The 20,149-nt window shown below is 36.4% G+C and overlaps 1 protein-coding gene across 1 annotated transcript; it reads left to right on the top strand.

Moving 5' to 3' along the window:
- Nucleotides 1-1,805: 1,805 nt before the first annotated feature.
- arfgap1 (ADP-ribosylation factor GTPase activating protein 1) lies at nt 1,806-14,312 on the top strand. Its single transcript, XM_053316042.1, has 13 exons — nt 1,806-1,990; nt 4,514-4,582; nt 5,033-5,142; nt 5,441-5,612; nt 5,890-5,990; nt 6,092-6,178; nt 6,281-6,395; nt 6,481-6,537; nt 6,660-6,692; nt 8,285-8,341; nt 9,658-9,717; nt 10,216-10,271; nt 10,389-14,312. The coding sequence occupies exons 2-13, from the start codon at nt 4,523-4,525 to the stop codon at nt 10,726-10,728; spliced, it is 1,248 nt and encodes a 415-aa protein (XP_053172017.1). The 5' UTR covers nt 1,806-1,990; nt 4,514-4,522; the 3' UTR covers nt 10,729-14,312.
- Nucleotides 14,313-20,149: the final 5,837 nt, after the last annotated feature.

Genomic DNA, 20,149 nt, shown 5'->3' with positions numbered 1-20,149 from the left:
TTTTTTTTTTTTTTTTTTTTTTTTTAATCATACCATTCCTGTTTAAATAAAGTCTTCCTGTTAATAGTGATGGTTCTATTGTTCCACAAGGTGGAGCCATGTGGTGTGAAGTTGTGAGTGAACATCATTTTCCAGTAGAACAGCATTTGTTTATGGAAGTCAGACAATTTGATTGGCAGTCTAGATATTTCAAAGTCACAGCTCAACAAAAATTCTAACCCTCCAACAGTTTGGAATAGACACTTTGGTATGTGGAACCATATAAAATCAGGTTGTGCCAAATTAAGGTATTATCTAGGATATATATAATATATATTATAAGGATATACTAGTTTGGATATGACTTCTGCTTTTGTCAACAAGATTCTGCCAAGTATAGATAGATCTATCTATCTATTTTCTCTTCTATGTTTAGTTGTTCTCTCTTATTCATATCTTTAGACATTGTTAAACCTCGGTAATTTAGTTTAGTTTTAACCGGAATGGAGTTTATATTTATCTCAGCACAAGGATTAAGAGCTAATATTTCACATTTTTTCAAGTTTAAGTTCAGATGATTGATATTATATCTAGGGCTTTCGCTATTATAGATTTATCCTTTAGAAAGATTACTGTGTCGTCTTCTAATTGACTAATTCGACATTCATAATCAAAAATGGTAATTCCTTTAATTTGAGTATGATTCACAATTAGATATGCTAGCATTTGTGTACATAAAATAAATAATTTTGGCGAAATTGGGCAGCCTTGTCTGATTCCATGTAAAATCTTAATTTTTGGTGTAACTCCAGGGTTGAGGGAGATATAACTGTAAACATAATTATAAAACATTTTAATAACCTTGCAGAACCCTTCTCCAAATCTGAATTTTTTGAGCACTGTAAACATAAAATCACGTTCCACAGTGTTGAACGCTTTGAAGAAATCTATGAATAACACAAGACTATCTGACTGAAGAAGTGATTGGTAATCAATCATACCCAGAATCAGTTGAATATGGTTGTGAATATATCTTCCTTTAATAAAAGCTGATTGGTATTCCTCTACAAATTTTCCAAGTATTTGCTTTAGGCAATTAGCATAAACTAAAGCAAGTAATTTATAGTCATTGCATAATAAGGTTATTGGTCTCCAGCTGTGTAGTCAACAAGTCTTTTTTGGGTTTTGGTAACAAGGTTATCAAACCTGTTTTCATAGTGGGAGACAAACATCCTTTCTGAATACACTCCAAATATGCTCTATATAGTAACTTTTTAATATCTTCCCAAAAATGTTTGAAGAATTCAGATTTTAATCTGTCAATCCCTTACTAAAGTTTGATTTATATAAATTACAATAAAAGAGCCAAAGTTAATCCTGGACTCATTTCTGATCTTCTAATATAATATCATTGGTCATAAGCTTATTTATTTTTCTCTTAGTATGTCTTTGTCTTTGTTTTTTTATGTTTTGTTTTTGTATGCAGTTTGGTACTCTTGAAACTTGGCCCTGCCTTTTCAGGGCTGATTTTAAACAGCAGATGTTTTTTTTATTACATTTGTTGTCAATGTCAATATAAACAACAACATTGATGTGTCTCATTACAGCATAGTCACTTTAGTTTACAGCTCAAAAGCAACCATTTTAGTGGTGAGGTGGTATGGTCTCTCACCTTTGTATAGATGTATAGATATCAGTGGCCACCTTCACACTCCGAGGCAGTAGAGGCAGCAGAGACAAAAATAGATCGAGAAAAAAACAGACGAAGAAGAAGCACTGCCTACTACCATGATGCATTGCACTGCCAACGTAGGCAAACAGGAACATGGCTACCGGTGTTTAGCATCAATAGTCCGTCTTCACGATACACTTCTGTCGGCCTCACACAGACTGTGACAGTAATATAACACTTTCTGTTTGTCTGCGGCTGAAGGAGAAGTCTCTGTAGAGTCTCTGAGCGGAGCCGGCAGACCCTCTGAAACAGCGTCTACGTTGTTCATCAATCAAACAGGTAACGGATCAATTAACGCCAGCTCAGTGCACCGCTAATGCTAACATTACCAGTCACCAAGAATAAAAACACTTGTTCACGTTTGTCCATCACGAAAACCACCTCTGAGGGCAAATCACTGCAAATTAATATTAGTGTTTAATCAGTATATTGATAATGTATGTGACTGCAGCTGTGCGTGTGGGAACCTGGTCTTAACTAAACATGAATGGGATTTCAATTTGTGTAAGAGATGGAAGTAATCATGACCTCAGAAACAAAATATATGTTGTTTAACTAATGATTATGGCCTTGCTTGGAGAGCAAAAATAATACAGCAAAATCTTATCAAAGCTGCAGCTGAGGCGTAAGAATATCTGTTAAAATCAATACATCTTCACCGGGAATCCCTTAAATTTGAAAGATGTGTCGAGGTGATTACCATCTTTTTTCCTCTGGTTGCTCAAAAAGGTTAAAGGTTTAAGGTTTGAGTAATGCAAACATACCAATTGACTGAGACAAATTTCTGCTTGGCTGTATGATGGAAAACATCTCACTTGTCTGCGAGAAAGTCCACCCTAAAACAGAAGAGGAACCACGTATTGCACTGTTTACGTCATTTTGGAGAGTAGATGCAGTGTGTTTAAAGTATTGCTGAAATCATTAGTTGATCAACAAACATTGGTCGAATAATCTTTAAGGCATTCATCAAGCTTAAAGGACAAACATTAGCTGTTTCTAGCTTTTCAAATATGAGGATTGGGGGCTTTCCTCCTCTTCTCATCATTACAGTGTTGTAAATTGAACATATTTGGATTTTTAGACTGTTAGTCAAATAGAAACAGCAATTTGATAGTGTCATGTTTTGCTCTGGGACATTGTAATGGATATTTGTCTCTTTCTCACATTTAGACAGATAACTATATAAATAATAAATAAACATACCCAACATTTAAAAGAATAAGGCTGGTTTTATTTTGCCCTTTGTTCTTTTTCAGTTTCACCTGATATAAAACAATTATTGTCAGAATTATTTATTGCCTTTTCCCTATGTAACAGCTGATTGTGATGAACTTTATCATTTTGTATTTTCTTTTGTCATCTCATAATTAAATACCCAAACAGTGTATTTCTCTGTCTCTTGATACTTTCCCTGTCTGTGGCATTAAGCCCCATGCCCATTTGTTCAAACTAGTAATGTAAATCTTTAAAAACCCTTCATATGTTTTATTCAAATATTAGTTTTTCTTCTAAAAAAAACAAAACAAAACTACTCCCTAAACTGCTGTCTGATGATATTTAGTAAATTTTGCTCAAACAGGATTAAGCACCTATTTACAGCCATGGATGAATTAATTTAGCTCTCTTGTGAGTATTCACAGCAGTAGGATTTTGTATATGAGATTCATGCAAACTAACAGTATTCATGTAACATGCCATCTTAGTGAAGCAGTGCGGCTCACTGAAGTATTTTTAATAAATTTTTGGACTGAAATCAAAGTCTAAGTCACAGAGCTATATCAAGCTTTAGAGTCACAGGAATACGTGTTAATATGATCAGTTCATTTTTGGATTTGGTCTTTTTTATAAAATGTCACTTTATGCTTTGTGCTTTATGTCCATAGGTGACACTTTTTGTGTGTATATTTGTGAGCAAACACTACAGACTAAGACATTTTGACATGTTGCAGAGGGAAAGGCACAGGTATAAATAGTAAAATGAATGATGGCTGTTATTGTGCATGCTGGCTCACTGTCACATGGCTTACTGAGACACAGAACCATCAGTAATATTATCAGTTACACCTGAGCCTTTCCACCTGTTACACGTCAACATATTTGGATTGAAAGAGGCCGATGCCTCAAATGGAAAAAAAAGGTAATGATTACAGCTGTGAATGTGTACCCATCTCTCAGTAAAACCATCACTGGTAATCACTCCCCAGTGTATGCAGTAACCTCATGAGCTCAAGGTGGCAGCAGAAATGTATTTATTTTAAGATAAGAATACGTTTCAGGTGGACAGGGTTATGGCTTCATTACCTCAAATTTCCATTTAAAATACAAAACTAGAATTCGTTATTATCATAATTATTGTCGAGTCTTTTAGTTAATTAATCCATTTGTCTATTAACAGAATATTAGTCAACAACAGTCTTGATGATGAATAATTTCAGACATCTATCAAGCAAAAATACTGAGCATATGGGATTCTCCAGTGGCGTATCCTTCATAACATCCACTTCACTAACCTATTATTTGTGCCAATAGATGTGTTTGTAGATGACATCAGGACCACAGTCTGTATAGCAGTTCAGATTTTGAGAGAAAGTTAAAAATTCACAACTGGCCCCAAGTATATAATATGAAAAAAACCCTGCCAACGTGACTCTTGTAGTTTAGGGTGGAGATGTACATTGGTAACATGAAGTTGTGTATAGGATGTTTCATTTCATTTGAACACATTAAATGCATATTTCTATAATCTGTCTTGATAAGTGGAAGATAATCCATTATAACTCTTTTCAATATAATTCTCTTTAGTGGGTCAACATGGCGAGTCCAAGGACCAGACGAGTTTTGAAGGAAGTGAGAACCCAGGATGAGAATAATGTAAGTCCTCAGAGCATCATTATGTGGTCATGCTTTCAATGGGAAAATAATTGTAGCTCTTCGCAACCTTACAAATCACACAGCAGGTAGCAAATGTGTATGTAACCTTTCTTAAGTCCCATACAAAATGAGTGGGGACAACAGCAGTAGGACAGATTTAATGTCTTCTAATGAATGCTTTATATAAATAAACACATTATTCTGTATTATTCAAATGACACGTCTTTAAAAAGTGCTAAACTTATTCAGTAGAAAATGTTCATGTACACTGTTATGGTTGAATTGATCTTGTAACAGCTCAGTCTTAAAATATCTTCATTAGAAGTACAGGGTCAAGCTACAAATGACCTTCATTGTAGAGACACTCTAAAATCCATGTTGGTAATTATTTAAAAAACATGAATACATAAATTCATTATTGGTCCAATGCTTCTTGTTTTTTTTTCTCAGCTTTGCTTTGAGTGTGGGGCTTTCAACCCTCAGTGGGTCAGTGTGACCTATGGGATCTGGATTTGTCTTGAGTGCTCTGGCAAGCACAGAGGCCTCGGAGTTCATCTCAGGTACGAATGCTGAAATCTATCCTGACACTGGTGACTTTGGTGATGTTCACATTTGGCATTAGTTAATTTCATCTGCCTCAAATAACAGTTTTTGCAGGATGATTATATGTTTTCAGGTGTTATGTTTTTATTACGTTTATTGTCACAAGTAGCTACAATAGCTAGGATATATAGGATTACACTGAGTTTTTAGATCAGCTTACCTGCCAAATCATCAAAAATCCCTCCACAAATCTGTATAGTTCTTTCTTTAATTCTGTGGTCAATTCAGTGATGAATCTTTTCTGACTGTTTGCAGTTTTGTGCGTTCAGTCACCATGGACAAGTGGAAAGATATTGAGCTTGAGAAGATGAAAGCAGGAGGAAATGGAAAATTCCGCTTGTTTCTTGAACTCCAAGATGATTATGATCCCACCTGGAACTTACAGGAGAAATACAACAGCCGAGCTTCCGCACTCTTCAGGGACAAGGTCAGCTCTGCATACTTAATGAAAGATACTCAATTTCCATGCAGAGTGCAGACCAAGACTTTAGTTTTCCCCAACTAATGTAACTAATGTCCAACTGCTTTTCATAAAAAACCTTTTCAAAGGTTTCATTTGTTTTTGTTTTGACTATAAAATGAACCAAAGCGAGAACTTGATTTTTAAAGCCCTCAGTAAATAAGTGTGTTTACTGGAATTATGTCTGTGAAAATTTAAGCTGGTTGGATAATGATTCACCCTCTTTTGATTCTGTATATGACAGGTTGCAACTTTAGCAGAGGGTAAGGAGTGGTCCATTGAGACATCTTCTGCCAAAAACTGGACATCTCCTCAACCCAAGACCAGCCTTTCGTCCTCTCATCGGTAAGAGTGAAGGAAAGTTTATACCTGTTCAAAGCTACTGCACCATGCAGGCGACTAGAGAACAGCCATTAAAGCACTGAATTCATGTTTCTGTTGTATAGCTCTGGGGGACCTGGACAGAGCTCAGCACCATCTGGAGACAAAGCTTTTGAAGACTGGTTGAGTGACGATGTGAACTCCTATCAGAGGTTACAACCTTACACTCTTCACATGCTGTCTTATGTTTTGAAATGTTCTGTCATTTTATTTAAATAAAATCTTGTAAAATTCTTTTTTTCATACTTCTTTAGTGGAGGGGGTTACAGTGGGAACCAAGAGAATCGGTACGTTGGCTTTGGCAACACAGTGACCCCGGAGAAGAAAGAGGATGACTTCCTGAACAATGCCATGACTTCAATTTATTCAGTAGGTCACAATATATTTTCTGATCTGTATTTCACTTCATTGGAGAAAGTTTCCATGTGATGATTGTTGTTTTTTGTTTTTTCAGGGTTGGAATAGTTTCGCAGTTGGAGCTAGCAAGTTTGCTTCTATTGCTAAAGATAATGTAAGTGAACTTATACAATAACTGCTATATTGTCTTCTTTCTTTTTTTTTTTACCACATTTATTTATTATTTGTTTATTCAGGAATATCTTATATTTTTTCTCTTTCTTCCCTTTCATACAGACATCTAAACTGGCAAACCAAGCAACCTTAAAGGTAAGACTATATAATTGTGGATAATAGTTACTTTTTCTGTCAGGACATTTGAGTTTTCTCTGTCCTCTTGTGTCTATTACATATATTCATTCATGTAGTTTTACCTGGTAATTCACGTAACATATAATGTACAAATTCAAGCTGTAATAACTGTTACTACTTTAATATCTCTTTGCTCACTCTGGATGTAGTTAAGGGGCTATAAGGCGCCCCCAGAACCGGTAAAGCAGATAATAGGTGCATGGCGCTTTTCCCGCATCATGCTTCTTCTTTTTTTTTTCTAAGATTCATATTATGTATGTCTGTTTGCCAGTATTAATTTATTTTTTTTAATGGTGAAACAAACATTTTGCAAAATGGTGGATGTCATCCTCACATGCTGTTGCTTATATTTATTTATTTATATATATATATATTTATATATATATATATATATATATATATATATATATATATATCACTAACAAAGTTGTATTAGTGCTACTTTGAGTTTATGGATATCCTGTGGAAGACAGTTGATGAATCTAAACTTTCATCATGTGGACTATAGTAGAGGATAGGAATTACTTATAATTCCTACCGCTAATATAGAAATGTTATTTCATGAACTGTTTACTCACATCAATTGATAATGGGTTATCCATTCATGCATGCGTTTTTGTGTTGACTGCCAACAGTGCTGTAGGGGTGTAATGGTATGCAAAAAAAGTAACATATCAGCACCCTTCCAAACATTTAGTCCTTATTTTGAACTCAGTATATAGCTAAATTTAGCAATTTTTGTGTGTTTGTTTTGTTATTGTCTCTATACGGCACTTATGTTTTTTATTCAAAGTTTCAAAGTCAGAGGTTCTGGGGGTGGTACATAATCAACAGTGGGCCACAATGCATCTCTCTCATTCTTGTTTTTGGGCTGCTCATGTGTGATGAGTCTGATGAGACACATTCTGTGTCTGCAATTCAGCAGCAAATTATCAGATTTTCCAGTGTAACATTAACGTGTGAACTCGACAGCAACAACACACAGTAATCTCTCCAGCAGTTGACATCGCCAAGACAACAGTGTCAATGATGAACCACATTCATCTGGGGACAGAATCGCTATAAATCATATCTGTCTGCACTGTATAATCAATGTCCTTAACAGTGTATTAACTGAGAAATAGAAGTAGAAATAGAAAATGTATTTAAAAATAGAAAATGCTACACTTAATATTATTTTGTATTCATAACAAGAGGTACAGGCTGGGTCTGGATTGACTTTAAGAAGCTTAGCTATAAGGCAAAAAAAGGCTGCTGAGGAAAAGTCACCAGACTGTCATTTTACAGAAGGAGGCAAGTTTTAGTAAATGAAAAGTAATTAAATCACAGACTTGAATGTGTATACAGAGTTGCCTCAAAAGAGAAGACTGACACACTGATATGCAAGTTTTTTGAACCATTACACCCTCTAGTGCCTGTTCAGTGTCACAGCGAATGGATCGATCAGTCACTTCATGCAACTGCAGAACAAGCAGCTCGGTGTTTTGCTCTACTGTGAATGTTAAACTGTGTTTCATTCAAGTGAACTCTCCCCTCTGACTTTCAACCAGGCCACAGAGTTAGGACAGACATTAAATGAGAGTGTTATCAAACCTACCCAAGAAAAGGTAACATTGATGTTTGAAGTTGTTGATTTGGTGGTGGGATGCAGTGCTTTAGATGAAGAACAGCTTCAGATGTGAATGTGCTATTTTCTGCACCGCTTGTCTGTGCCAGTTTATCTGCTTTATGCCAGCTAACACTAAACGACAAAAGCCATGGTCTCAAGGATGGGAAAAATAAGTGAATAAATAAAATTAAACCTTTGTTGCTCCCAGTCTGTGACTTAACTATGTGATGGCAGAAGCATACTCTGTATTCCATAAAGGGTGTGAGTCAGTGCGAATTATCAGCACAAGCCTTAAAAGTACATTTTAATATTTCTGTGAACGATGCCTTTCAAGGCATTCAGTTTTCACTCTTGAGTTCCTGTCAGGTTCTTCCTGTTATCATTTGTTTTGGAAGTATCACATGGGTGGATTTTGTATGGGTTAGTAAATGCTGTAATCCTTTTAAACCTTTGAGAAATTAGTTTTCAATGCACCTTCAAAACTGGCCCACACTCACCTTCACAAATGGAGGAAATCTATATTTAATACAAAGGTCTGAACCAAGGCCAGCAATCTTAGCCAAGTGTCTTGGCAAAAGAAATGAGCCAGTCTTTGTCCTCAGGCAGAATAACATTGGGTAAAATGTTCTTGTGGAGGTCTGTAAATATAAAATGACACAACTTGGAGTTTTTCACTTGACAATTACTCCTTTTGGCACCGTCCTTGAAGTAATAGTGAGTGTTTTCCACATATGTAAATGCTTCCACATAACTGCTCTAACACGCACTGTCAAGTGAGCAGCTCCTGGATGTGTCTTTTAATGAGAGTTTTTAAAAAGCCTTGGCTCTTGTGTGTAGCTGTGAGAAACTGGTTTTCATCAAAATACAGGAAGATAAAATGAATCATGACTCATTTTTTATTTAGTAACAAATGTCTTTCAGCATTTAAAGTGGTTTACCCTTTATGCTGGATTGAGGGAAAAAAACAGGGACTGAGAGAGACAGCTAAATCTGGCTTTTGTCGTCTAATGTACAGTTGGCATTGGTGAAGGTATCTATAGATGTGCTTTTTTAACTCTTTCTATTTCTTGCCAAATGGTTGTAGCTGTGTTATTTTAGAGCTTCTGTTTTGTTAGTCTAACAAAAAGTTTTTCTACTCTCTATCAGCGCCCTTGGAAAAACATACATAATCACTTATCTCACAACCAAAATGATTGATGCTCAGTACATGTTCTGTTTAACAAGCTTAATTTATAAAAGATGGTTATTTTTTTAAATTATGTTTGATAATATAATATATATGATAATTAAATGATAACAATTTGGCTCACCCAGGTGAAAGATGGCAAATTGCTAGATGAAATGACAGTCGGCATCACTGGGCTGGCAAACAAGGTAGGATGGGCAGACGTCTGCCATACTGTACAAAACCAGTCTCCTGAGCAAGCAAAGACAGCCACTCTGATTTAACAGTCCAGTGTAAACCTGACTTTCTTCAGCCAAATGTGCAGTGGTTGTCCCCCTGAAAGGAGACTGGTTTTGTTGTGATGATGAATGTTTGAATACTAATTGAATTTAATCTCTCATTTTTCTTGCTGCCATTTTTATTCTGGTGGTGAGTACTACATTGGCATAAATATTAAAAAATAAGTCTTTTGTATTTTTGTTATTACTGCTTTTATTTCCGTTGCTAAGATGGAAATTGCAATGAAATTTTCCTTTACTTGTAGCTAATATTAAATGTTTGATATTTAAAGTTGCAGCAATTATCATTTAGTTTAAAGACTTAATGCATTAGTCATTTGTTTATTATAAAGTAATAAATATTTCATACATTAAGTTAAACTTGTATAAGCATTATGTTAACTTAAGTGTTCTTTCCTCTTTCCTTAGGTTCAGGGAGCAGGTGCAAAATTGGGTACTCTCTTCATGGGTAAACAAGAAGATGGGTAATGATAACTTCATACAGTTTAGAAACCCCACATACCAAATATCTTCTATGGTGTGATTTAATCATATGAAACATGACATATTCAAGCATTTCCTCATGTTTTGATTGTGTTCAGGTCTGCTGGAGAGAGCTATCAGAACATGGATGCTACTGAGGGATATCAGGGCAGTTCTACCCAGCCTGTGTCAAAGGACTTCTGGGAAACCTTTGGTAGCAACAACTCCTTAAAGGCCAAGCAATCTCCCAGCAGTGACAGCTGGACCATCGCAGATAATTCTGCAAAGAAGAGCTCTGACAGTTGGGACAATTGGGGCTCCGAAGCAGCTTCCAACAACAAACACAGCACAGAGGAGAGTTGGGAAGCCTGGGACAGCCACTGGGACAACACGGATGGTAAGGCCAAGAAGAGTCCCACGAAACCTGCTGAGGAAACCTGGGATAATGCAGACTGGTAGTGATCTCATAACCATACAGCTCTTCACCTTTATTCCCCACTCTGGCCTTTTCCCTCTGTGTCTCTCTCTGTTCATCTCAACTGCACTTTCAGGGAAAGAGCTGCATTCAGCTTACTTCCTGTCAATGCATTCAAATTATATTTATCTAACACCCAAGAAACAATAAATGAAGCTCTGGGTTAAGTCAAGCTCATGATGAAATTAATATTCTTAAAAACTATATTGACTTGCGGTCATGTATATTGCTGTAAATTATCTTCACCACAGGAAATAAAGAAGATTAATCAGTGTAGATATGGTCATACATCACTGCCCAAGCCCCCAAAGTATAATATTCTTAATACCGCCAGTGATCATACTGTATAATGGTTTTAGTGACACTGGAACTCAATTCGCTATATTAAAAAAAAAAAGATGCATGAGCTACAAAATCGGATATTGTAAATAAAAATCATTGTACATACAGTATGATTGACTAAACACTAACCATGTCCTTTTCTGTGCGGCCATTCATATCGACTTATTCTGTCCCTGGACCTTCAGCACATTTTGTTTTGTTAAACAGATTTTGAATTTAATTTTTGATGAGAATAAAGTATTTTCTGTACTGTAGTCACAAAGTGTTATAAAATTAAATGAAAATTTAAATTAACAAATAACCATCGTCAAACTGGATTTGATTTGAACATCGATGAGCTCTTGACACTCATTTTGACTGATGCAATATTGTAAATTTAGTTCCACTTTTTTTCATCTTCACCAGCTTTTGTTAACAAGGGCTAAAGACCTCTCTAACTCCCACTCACTTCAGTTGCAGTTAAAGTATTCTTTTAATCACATCCAGAACATATAAGGACTTTTTTGTTATGCTACTTTACTGCTATTGACCATATTTTGTTTTTTACTTCACTGCAGTTAGACAGTTTGAAATTAGATAATTTCAATTGAAAAATGTCAAGCTGTAATATGCCAGGAATCAATTGCAAGATGAAATCCAGAAGAATTGACTTAATACCCGCCATTAGATTGTGATCAACTGAGGGAGCGTATAGGGGTGTGATATTATACAATGTATTTGTTTCTTTTTCTGAACTTGAAGCTGGCTGGTGCTCTTTAAATTAATGTTAAGTGCAGGTAGGATATGCTATATTCACTTGTATAAACCGACTTAAATCAGGCTCAGGTTATATCAGGCCCCTAATATACTTGCATTCTCTTATAAATCCAGCTGATGTTCAGAAATAGTGATTATTAACAGTGATATTATAAAAAAATGTGTGTTGGAATCAGCAGTATGTGGTTTCTTTAAGATTTTCTTTTTTTCCAAAACACATTTGGGAATTTTAGGTAAGTGGTGTCTAAATACCACTTATACAGTTCAGTGATAATTCCATGTGAAAGTCACTCATTGCAGGATAATATACTGTATATGAGTGTGGAGGTTGTGCTTTGATAACTGGACACAGATGGGGGACTGTAGACTGGACTTGTTAATTGCATGGTGTTGTAACTTCCAAACCTGTGAGCCTGTAACCCTCTGTGGGCCATTGTAAATTTCATCACGCATGAAGTAACACTGTATGAACTGTTCTTCTCATCTGTGTCAACTGTCATTGCACCTCTGTCAATATGAATTGTGAGGATTTGGTGTCTAGTGTATCTTGACACTGGAGTATTAACATCTGAATTATGGAATAATGTTAATGAGACTCATAGGCTGAATTCTTAAATGGTCTCAAATACTTGTTATGAATTATTTTAATCAACCTTGTACATCCATCAGTCAGATTGCATTTACTGCACATTGCTCACTGTAGACACGATAGTATCAGTGGAGTGTAATCAGGATGAAATTGAGCATTTCATAAGCTGGATGGTCTGGTTATCTTAAATTTTAAATGAGCTATTCACGTTTAGAACTGGGGAAGTAGTTGTAGATCTAATTTTCTGACGTGGCCTTCAATTCCCTGTGACGTAAAATGCTCTAACTTAGTCATACTATAAAGTCTGATTTGTTTGTACATGTTGTTACCTAGCGATGCTCAGTTTTCATGATGGTTCAAACCACTCAAACTCAAGTTAAGTACACTTGAACCAGTTCCAGCAGAGGTTTAATTTTTACATTACAAGATGGAGTAAATAACTGATATCAGAAGACATCTTATCACTCATGTGATTCATGAAGGCTTTGACGTCTGTGACCAATGGTCAGTAGTCAATTATTAACTGCACACACAGCAGTCCACTAGTGCAATATAACGGCTGGATATTTGTCTGTTAGGGTGTTTTAACATTCATTGTACTTAAATAGGTGGTCCTCATTGGGTCTCATAGTTGGTAAAAAATGTAATTTAACTATTAAAGATTTTAACTGTTACAGGATAAAATATCCTGGGAACTTTATTCCATGCTTATTTCCTACCTCTAAAATGTGTTCAGTTTACTGCCAAATACCCAGTAGTGAACATGATTGTTTCTTAATATGTCAGCATTGCTTTGATGTAGATCTCATTAGGTTTCATTTGCTGTGACCCATTTTGTCTTTGTTAAAAGAAGTATGTTTAAGCAAAGCAACAAAGGATGGGTCTACAATATTCAGTCGTTTATTTTCTTTTGGTGAAAATGCATTTATGTTCACAAAAGAAAAAAAAAAGATCACTCCTGGAACATTTGTGTTGCTGAAACTGCAGTCACGTGTTCATGTACGGCCATGTGTTAAAAGCCTTAAACAGCTGTGTTTGCTTTCTGTTGACTCTGATGTCAGTCTACTTGTGTACGTCTGATGCAGTGAGGTGTACATGTCAGTAAATGATCATCTAAAATAATGTCAAATGATATATTGTCACTCTGAAGCTTTATTATTATTATTTTTTTTCTTTTATGATGGCATGACATAAAACATTTCAAATGCCAGGAAATGAAAAGAAGACAGCTGTGACATCACACAGTTTAAAAAGGGTAATGTCTGAATAGTCACTTGTCTGGAATCTGTAAAAGAGCTTATAGCTTTGAAACCATTAGCTTTCCTTTTTGGTGAATGTCTTGTTTGGGTTACTAATACACTTGATTTGTGGATAAATCTCTGAATGTGTTATTGAATGAAATGCATCCGATAGATCTTGACATAAAGTGATGTTTTTTTTTTTCTATTAATGAATCGGGACATCTAATTCTCAACTTTTCAAAGCAGCAGTTTGGCTCAGTGTCTGTGCCTGTTGAGATCGGGTATGTCAATGTTTGTTAAAATGACTATTGTGTCAGAAATACTATTTTTGATGTCATGCATGAGATGTAACGTGGAGCTAAAATACATTCAGCTGTTTTGAACTTTCAGAAGTCGTTTCCTCAGTGATTTTAAGTGCGGTTGTCTGCTTGCCCCTTCCAAGTTTCACCAGCAACCATCCCATGAAGTGTGCCAGTGTTACCGACACAGTTTAGACTGTGAATATTTTTCCTGTACACATGGTTTCTGTGTTAAATAAACCTGTATTGTGCCGTGAATGTTAAAGCATTATAACTGTTTGTGTGGTACAGAATGTGGAGCCCATATTGAAAATGATGTGGAGGAAAACATGATACACAACACGCTTATGTTGACATGGTTTTAGTCCTGACTGGGGTATCATTCCAATTTTTCATGACTTTATCAATTTCTTCCTAAGGATTTCATTTCATTACTTTCTGATTCTGTTTTGATTAGTGCTTAAAATGTTGCTAGTTAGCCAGAGATACACACCCACCAGCAAATTGTTAAATGATGAAGTTTGTAGGGCACAATCTCATTCTTCAGTTTGCAGTATATTAGTGGCTGATATTTTTACTCTCCAATAAATGAGAAACACCACCCGAATAATCATGTTAAAGGCAGATACATGCATGTCATTGCTAAAATCATGTGACTACTGACTATTTCCAGTATTATGAATCAAAGATCCTTTTAAAAGAGGGTGCATGAGGCTATAGTACAAGGATATTGTATAGTAGAAATTTAATGAATTGCATTGCTGCCTGTCAATACTTTCAAAAAGAAAATTATAACTATAAATATTTGATGAGTTTGTAACAATGACCTAATTAACAAATGGTCAATCTAAAAAGTAGACCTTAAGTTTGCTGAAATTCCATATCAATGCATCTCTATATATATTGCAATTAAACATAGGCTTTAATGTTTGCAAGATTTGCTCTGGATATTATTTATGGATGGAGCTTATGACTTTCTTTTACAGCTGACAGCTTTGAAATCATGTCTCATAATATAATATGACCAAAGAGAATGAGATTTATGCATCATTAAATACTCATTTAAAAATGAATCAGACCCACGTCTGCAAAACATGTGGGCTACATATTGCAGATTAGGCATCTTATGACATCAGTTTTAGATTTTGTTGGTTTAAGCTTGCAATATACAAACCCACTTTGGAGAGGAATAAAATAATCAAGAAAATGAATCAGGGATGGAAAATAATACACATATAACCACATTTGTATATTAGCAAATAAATACTCCCCCAGTACACCCGCCATTTACTGTATCTCTGTCTAATGAAGCTGTGCTGTGTGGAACTCACAGAAACACCCAAGTCAGTGATTTGACAGTCAATTACTGTTCATACAGAAGTCAAGCACTTGGACATCTAAAGTGAAGTCACAGCCTCAGTACAATATCGGAGTGCATTTGAAGTCTCCCTCCATTCAAAAATGTGTTTTCCTTGTTGAATGTGTGAGCTTCACTGTGCAGAATGATGAATATGCAGTTTTACACCCAAAGGCTGTTTTCACATTTTTCTGCTGAAAGTTTCTCAGTTTTCACTGAAAATCTAAATTCAGGGGACGGGCCCTGAACTCACTAATAGTTTTGAAGCCAATTCTAGTCCAATATTCAATTTACACAAGTGTGACATGGACACTTGAAACCTGCAGTGCACAGCTGCTGATAATTAACTTTACAGTGAAGCAGGAGACCCCTTATGTCAAGCACCTAAACTTCTGAAATGACATATACTTGCATATTCATAGATTGTGGTATTTCAAATGAGGGAGAGGAGTTTTTTTTAGGATTTTAACGAGGGAATTCAACTTTTTTGGTGGAAAAATATATAAATGTCTGTTTTATATGCATCTTAAGACATGTCTGGAGGGCCTCTATGAAGACAATATCAGTCTGAGTGTGCACAAATGATAGAGATGAAGAGTCTGCCTTATTTGCAGACAGTGACATGTTACATTGTGTCCCGCCTCCAAGGCGTGGAATAATTGTGTCTCCTCTCCAAAACTATCTCATCTGAAGAGGGGAGGGGGGGGTAGTGAGAGCATCATCGATGGCCCATTCACACTGGGTGAGCAACACAGAACGTCGACATTAGCGCTTCAGTTCAATCACAGAGCCGGTCAAAGTGAAGTCTGCAGGCATCAGGACATCATCTGAACTGCCGGAGCAGAGAGCAGCTGCATCATGACTGCAATGGAGGAGCAGACAGCGGCTGGCTGCCTGACTGAATAACATTAGCCGCCTTCTGAGAGGAATAACGCTGCTACTGACTGTAATAGCGAGTGAGTGTGCTGTTCAGTGTCACCTTAAGTTAAAAAAAAATGACCGTGAGAGTTAGTGCTGTGTGTTTGCCGATGTTTATCATACCAACGTTATCACGAGTTGAGATTGATTTCGCTAAATAAACCATAATGTTGCAAAAGACGCCGATGCTGCATCTGTCAGGGCTCGTTCTGGTCACCATAGCTCCATCCAGCCTGATCGATGAGCAGCTAATCAACCATTTTATAACTTTGAATGAAGAACAATAATACAAGAGCCGTGTTTTGATAACAGTAATGTCTGACTGTGAGAGATGGTAGCTAATAGTAAGTTAGTGCTGGATCATGTCAACCAGCGGCTCTTCTCTCAGGATGCAACAGGATAGCTTATGGCGTTTCATTCCAAAAATATACTGCAAATTAGACATAATTAGTTCATCATGTGACGCGAATATGATGAAGGAAAGTAGTTTTTTCTGCATAAATGGAGCAGCCATCTCTTTATGAGGGTTATGTAAGTTAACCAGAGGGGGCGCCGCACCGCCTCAATTAGCTTGAGTAGCTATCATGAAAGTTGGGCACTTCACAGCAGCCGTGTGTGTATTTATTTGGTAAATGTGATGCAGCCTAAAGAGGAAGCCCAAACCGCATTATAAGAATAGTAAAACTGCGTCCGAAACATTAGGGTGGAGACGGGTAACAGATAGAAGAAGCCCCGGCCTCATTGTGGGTTTTCTTTTCAGGCTGGAGCTCCTTAGCAGTGGTTGCTATGCTACCACAGCGCTGTGGCTACTGGTGTCTAGTTAAAAACCATATTCTGAATAGAAAGATACAAGTCTGTGGTTTAATCCTCCCAGTATAGCAGCTCAGAGCCCAGTTTACATACTGGTCACATGACAGAGCTGCAGAAAAGAGGGGAAAAAACAACAGCACCAAAGGACAGAAAACAGTTCCCATCACTTCACTTTTCTGGGACCTCTAAAGCATTTGTCATCGACAGCACATGCATCTATATTAAACTGCACTGGATCACCAGAAAAATAGGAATATCTGAATTAAATGGAGCCAACATTTTTATATGTCATAGCAGGAAAAGCATGATGCATGAGTGTGTTATATTTATAACATATATTGTAAGAGCCATATTGATACTTGTTAGTTTTAGTAGTTTTTCCTTAAAGATTGTGTAATGCTCCTTTAAGTATATCGGTGATGACATCACTGCCCCCTAAGCAGACTAGGTTAAGCAGCCCTACACTGTTTTTGACCATACAATAGAGAATAATCTTGTAACTTTATTTTTACTTTTTCAGTAAAGTTTTTTCATGAACAGAAGGTACTGCCTCCTAAGATTCTTGTGTGTCAAGCTTAAAAGCCAAGCCAAGGACTGCTTAATAGTGGTGGTAAAGTGCATTGAGGAAAGATTGCGCTACATATATTAAGCTCTAATATTCTGTACACCTAAATGAAACAGCATTTGTTAATGTAATCAGCTCCACCTGTACTTCTGCTATAACAAGTCTACATTTCAGCTATAAAATAAGGTCTTAAACCCTGTAATGTATACTGCTTTAATTCAAATGTTCAGTTCAGTTTAGTTCAGTTAAAGTTGACCTCTTTCAGAGTAGACATTTTGGCTCGTCAGGGAAAGTACAGACTAATAACATTAACGATGGCTCAGTTTCATTAGGTGACCAGTAAGCCACTCCAGACTGAGCCAGCATATGAATACCAGAGGCCCTGGAACTGGCACACTGAAAGACTGCAGACATTATTAAAATTGTTAAATACACCAGAGTTTTCCTGCAATGACAGATTCATATTTATGTCTGCCACAGAGAAAGCATACTCTGTGCTCTGAATACATTATATTTAAAAGTATTTCTAATACTTTGTCCAACTCATTTACATGTGAGTGAAGTGTTAGAAATGCCTTACAATATAATGCAGATCAATGCAACCACAAAACAAAAGTACAGACTCAAAAGGCACCTTGATGAATCTCTCTCTAAAGTGCCACAATTAAATCAGTTTGTCTAGAGTAGGATTGCACTGGACTCAATACTGGATTCTGTTTTTCTGGTCGCCTGATGTGTCTGCCGTTAGTGGCGGTGAGGAAGTACCTCACCTGTACCTGTTGCAGAAGTTTGTTGTTGTTTTTTTCAACTGCAAATGCAAATTGTTATTTGTTTTATTCATCTGCTTCCCTCCTTTATTCAGATACTTTGGATTCAAAGCTTGCATTTATAACTTTCTCCAAGTTGTCTAATTTTCTGATATTAATTATAACTTAAGCTTGAGAAAGAACTGCCCAACAGATGTGCACCAACCATGTTTTTCCAAGTGCACCAGGTGATGGCCTACAATGGTTAATAAAGTCTTTGGTCAGTTACTGTGATATCTGACTTTCAATAATTGGCTAGCAAGACATTTTGCTTTCAGTTATTTTGCACAGTGATATGTTACCACTTCACAAGCCATATCTTTCTGGATTTAAACTATGATCCTTGACTCACTTCCAAAAATGTTCATTAATGTCTATCATGAGCCATTGTAAGCCTTACCAACAACCTGATTGTGTTGTAGTTGTTCTTCCCTTGTGGCTGAAAGAGGTTGATAAATGTCACATTACTTGGTGCTGTTTAATTAGCTTAATATTCCCCTGGTAGTTGTCTCAAAGTTTAGTTAACACATACAGTAAGTTAATAGAGCTTCAGTGTGGCCCTGTCCTGTCTGATGTTAATAACAATAATTAGATTTAAATAAAAAATGAATGTTAAACTATTTTGCAATATTAGACAGCTTACTTTTAGGGGCACACTATGACATTAAAGTTATAAAAAATTAAATACTTGATACTATGAAGATCTCCTGTATATCATTACCTGTTTATGTGCTGTATCACCTTGTTTAACTGTCTATTCGATATTTCTTACATAATGTTGTGAAGCCAAACTCATCATTTCAGCTGCATTCTGAAATGAAACAATTCTTTACTGTTATCATAATGCATTGTAATCTTGGTATACTCAGCCTCACAGGCAGGGAAGTGAGTTGCATAGTAGATAACCAGATAACTCTGCCTAACATTTAGTGAGTCTTTTAGATGGTGCTGAAAATTGCAAATTAGTACCAGAACTCTTTTCTTCCAGTGTTGGAAGGACAAACTTTTGAGCAGGGCAGCAGCCTCAGAGATCACACATGATGAGATGTGTTGGAGAGTCTGCTTGAAGGTGCGGGGGTGGTGCTGTCTCTCCATCAGAGGGTTGGATGAAATCTGAGTTTAATTGGTAGCTTTCACTCTGTATTATTTTCCAAGTTCACTTTAACTTGCTGTAGTTGATGTTAATCACATGCAGTTACTGAAGAATTAAATGCAATATGAGTCCTGTGGTTCAAGTTGAAAGGATGCAGGCGTGCTTAATATTCAGAGTGCTACAGCTTACATTTTTATTCCAATTTTAAGATGTTTTCATCATAAGGAGCTAGCAGTGCAAATATGCTCTGATTCTGTTTAAAAAGACATGTTTGAGAACAAAATGTACTTTATTTTATGAGTGATCAAAGGATAAAGTTGTCAGATGTCAGAGGTGTTGTCAATGGAAACTGGCAGAAATGAAGATACTGATGAGGTAAATCTTTAGGGGGGGCAGTTGTTTCAGCATGGTTTGTTTCACCCCGTAACATTTAAAAAAAAATTATTAAGATTTCCTTTCAAATGAGCAGCTTTAAACCGTACAAAGTGTTTTGTATAATGAATTCAGCCTGAATTCAAGGAGCCATTTGGAGAACAGTGGCATCTTTTTCTTCCAGTCACCCGCACAGTCTGTCAGACAGCTTTTCATGCGCCCTTCATGTCAGAGCAGAAAGGGATCTCTCTCGCCGG

The sequence above is a fragment of the Scomber japonicus genome, chromosome 3, assembly GCF_027409825.1.
Source record: "Scomber japonicus isolate fScoJap1 chromosome 3, fScoJap1.pri, whole genome shotgun sequence".
Lineage (NCBI taxonomy): Eukaryota > Metazoa > Chordata > Actinopteri > Scombriformes > Scombridae > Scomber > Scomber japonicus.
The sequence above is the reverse complement of the archived record's forward strand: the minus strand, read 5'-3'. Positions and strand labels throughout refer to the sequence as shown.

What these genes read in the sequence shown, in the direction of transcription:
- arfgap1 (XM_053316042.1), top strand. Translation starts at nt 4,523, where the DNA reads ATGGCGAGTCCAAGGACCAGACGAGTTTTGAAGGAAGTGAGAACCCAG. An exon ending in CCGCACTCTTCAGGGACAAG is followed by an intron (nt 5,613 to 5,889) that starts GTCAGCTCTGCA and finishes TGTATATGACAG; the next exon opens with GTTGCAACTTTAGCAGAGGG. An exon ending in CTTCTATTGCTAAAGATAAT is followed by an intron (nt 6,538 to 6,659) that starts GTAAGTGAACTT and finishes CCTTTCATACAG; the next exon opens with ACATCTAAACTGGCAAACCA.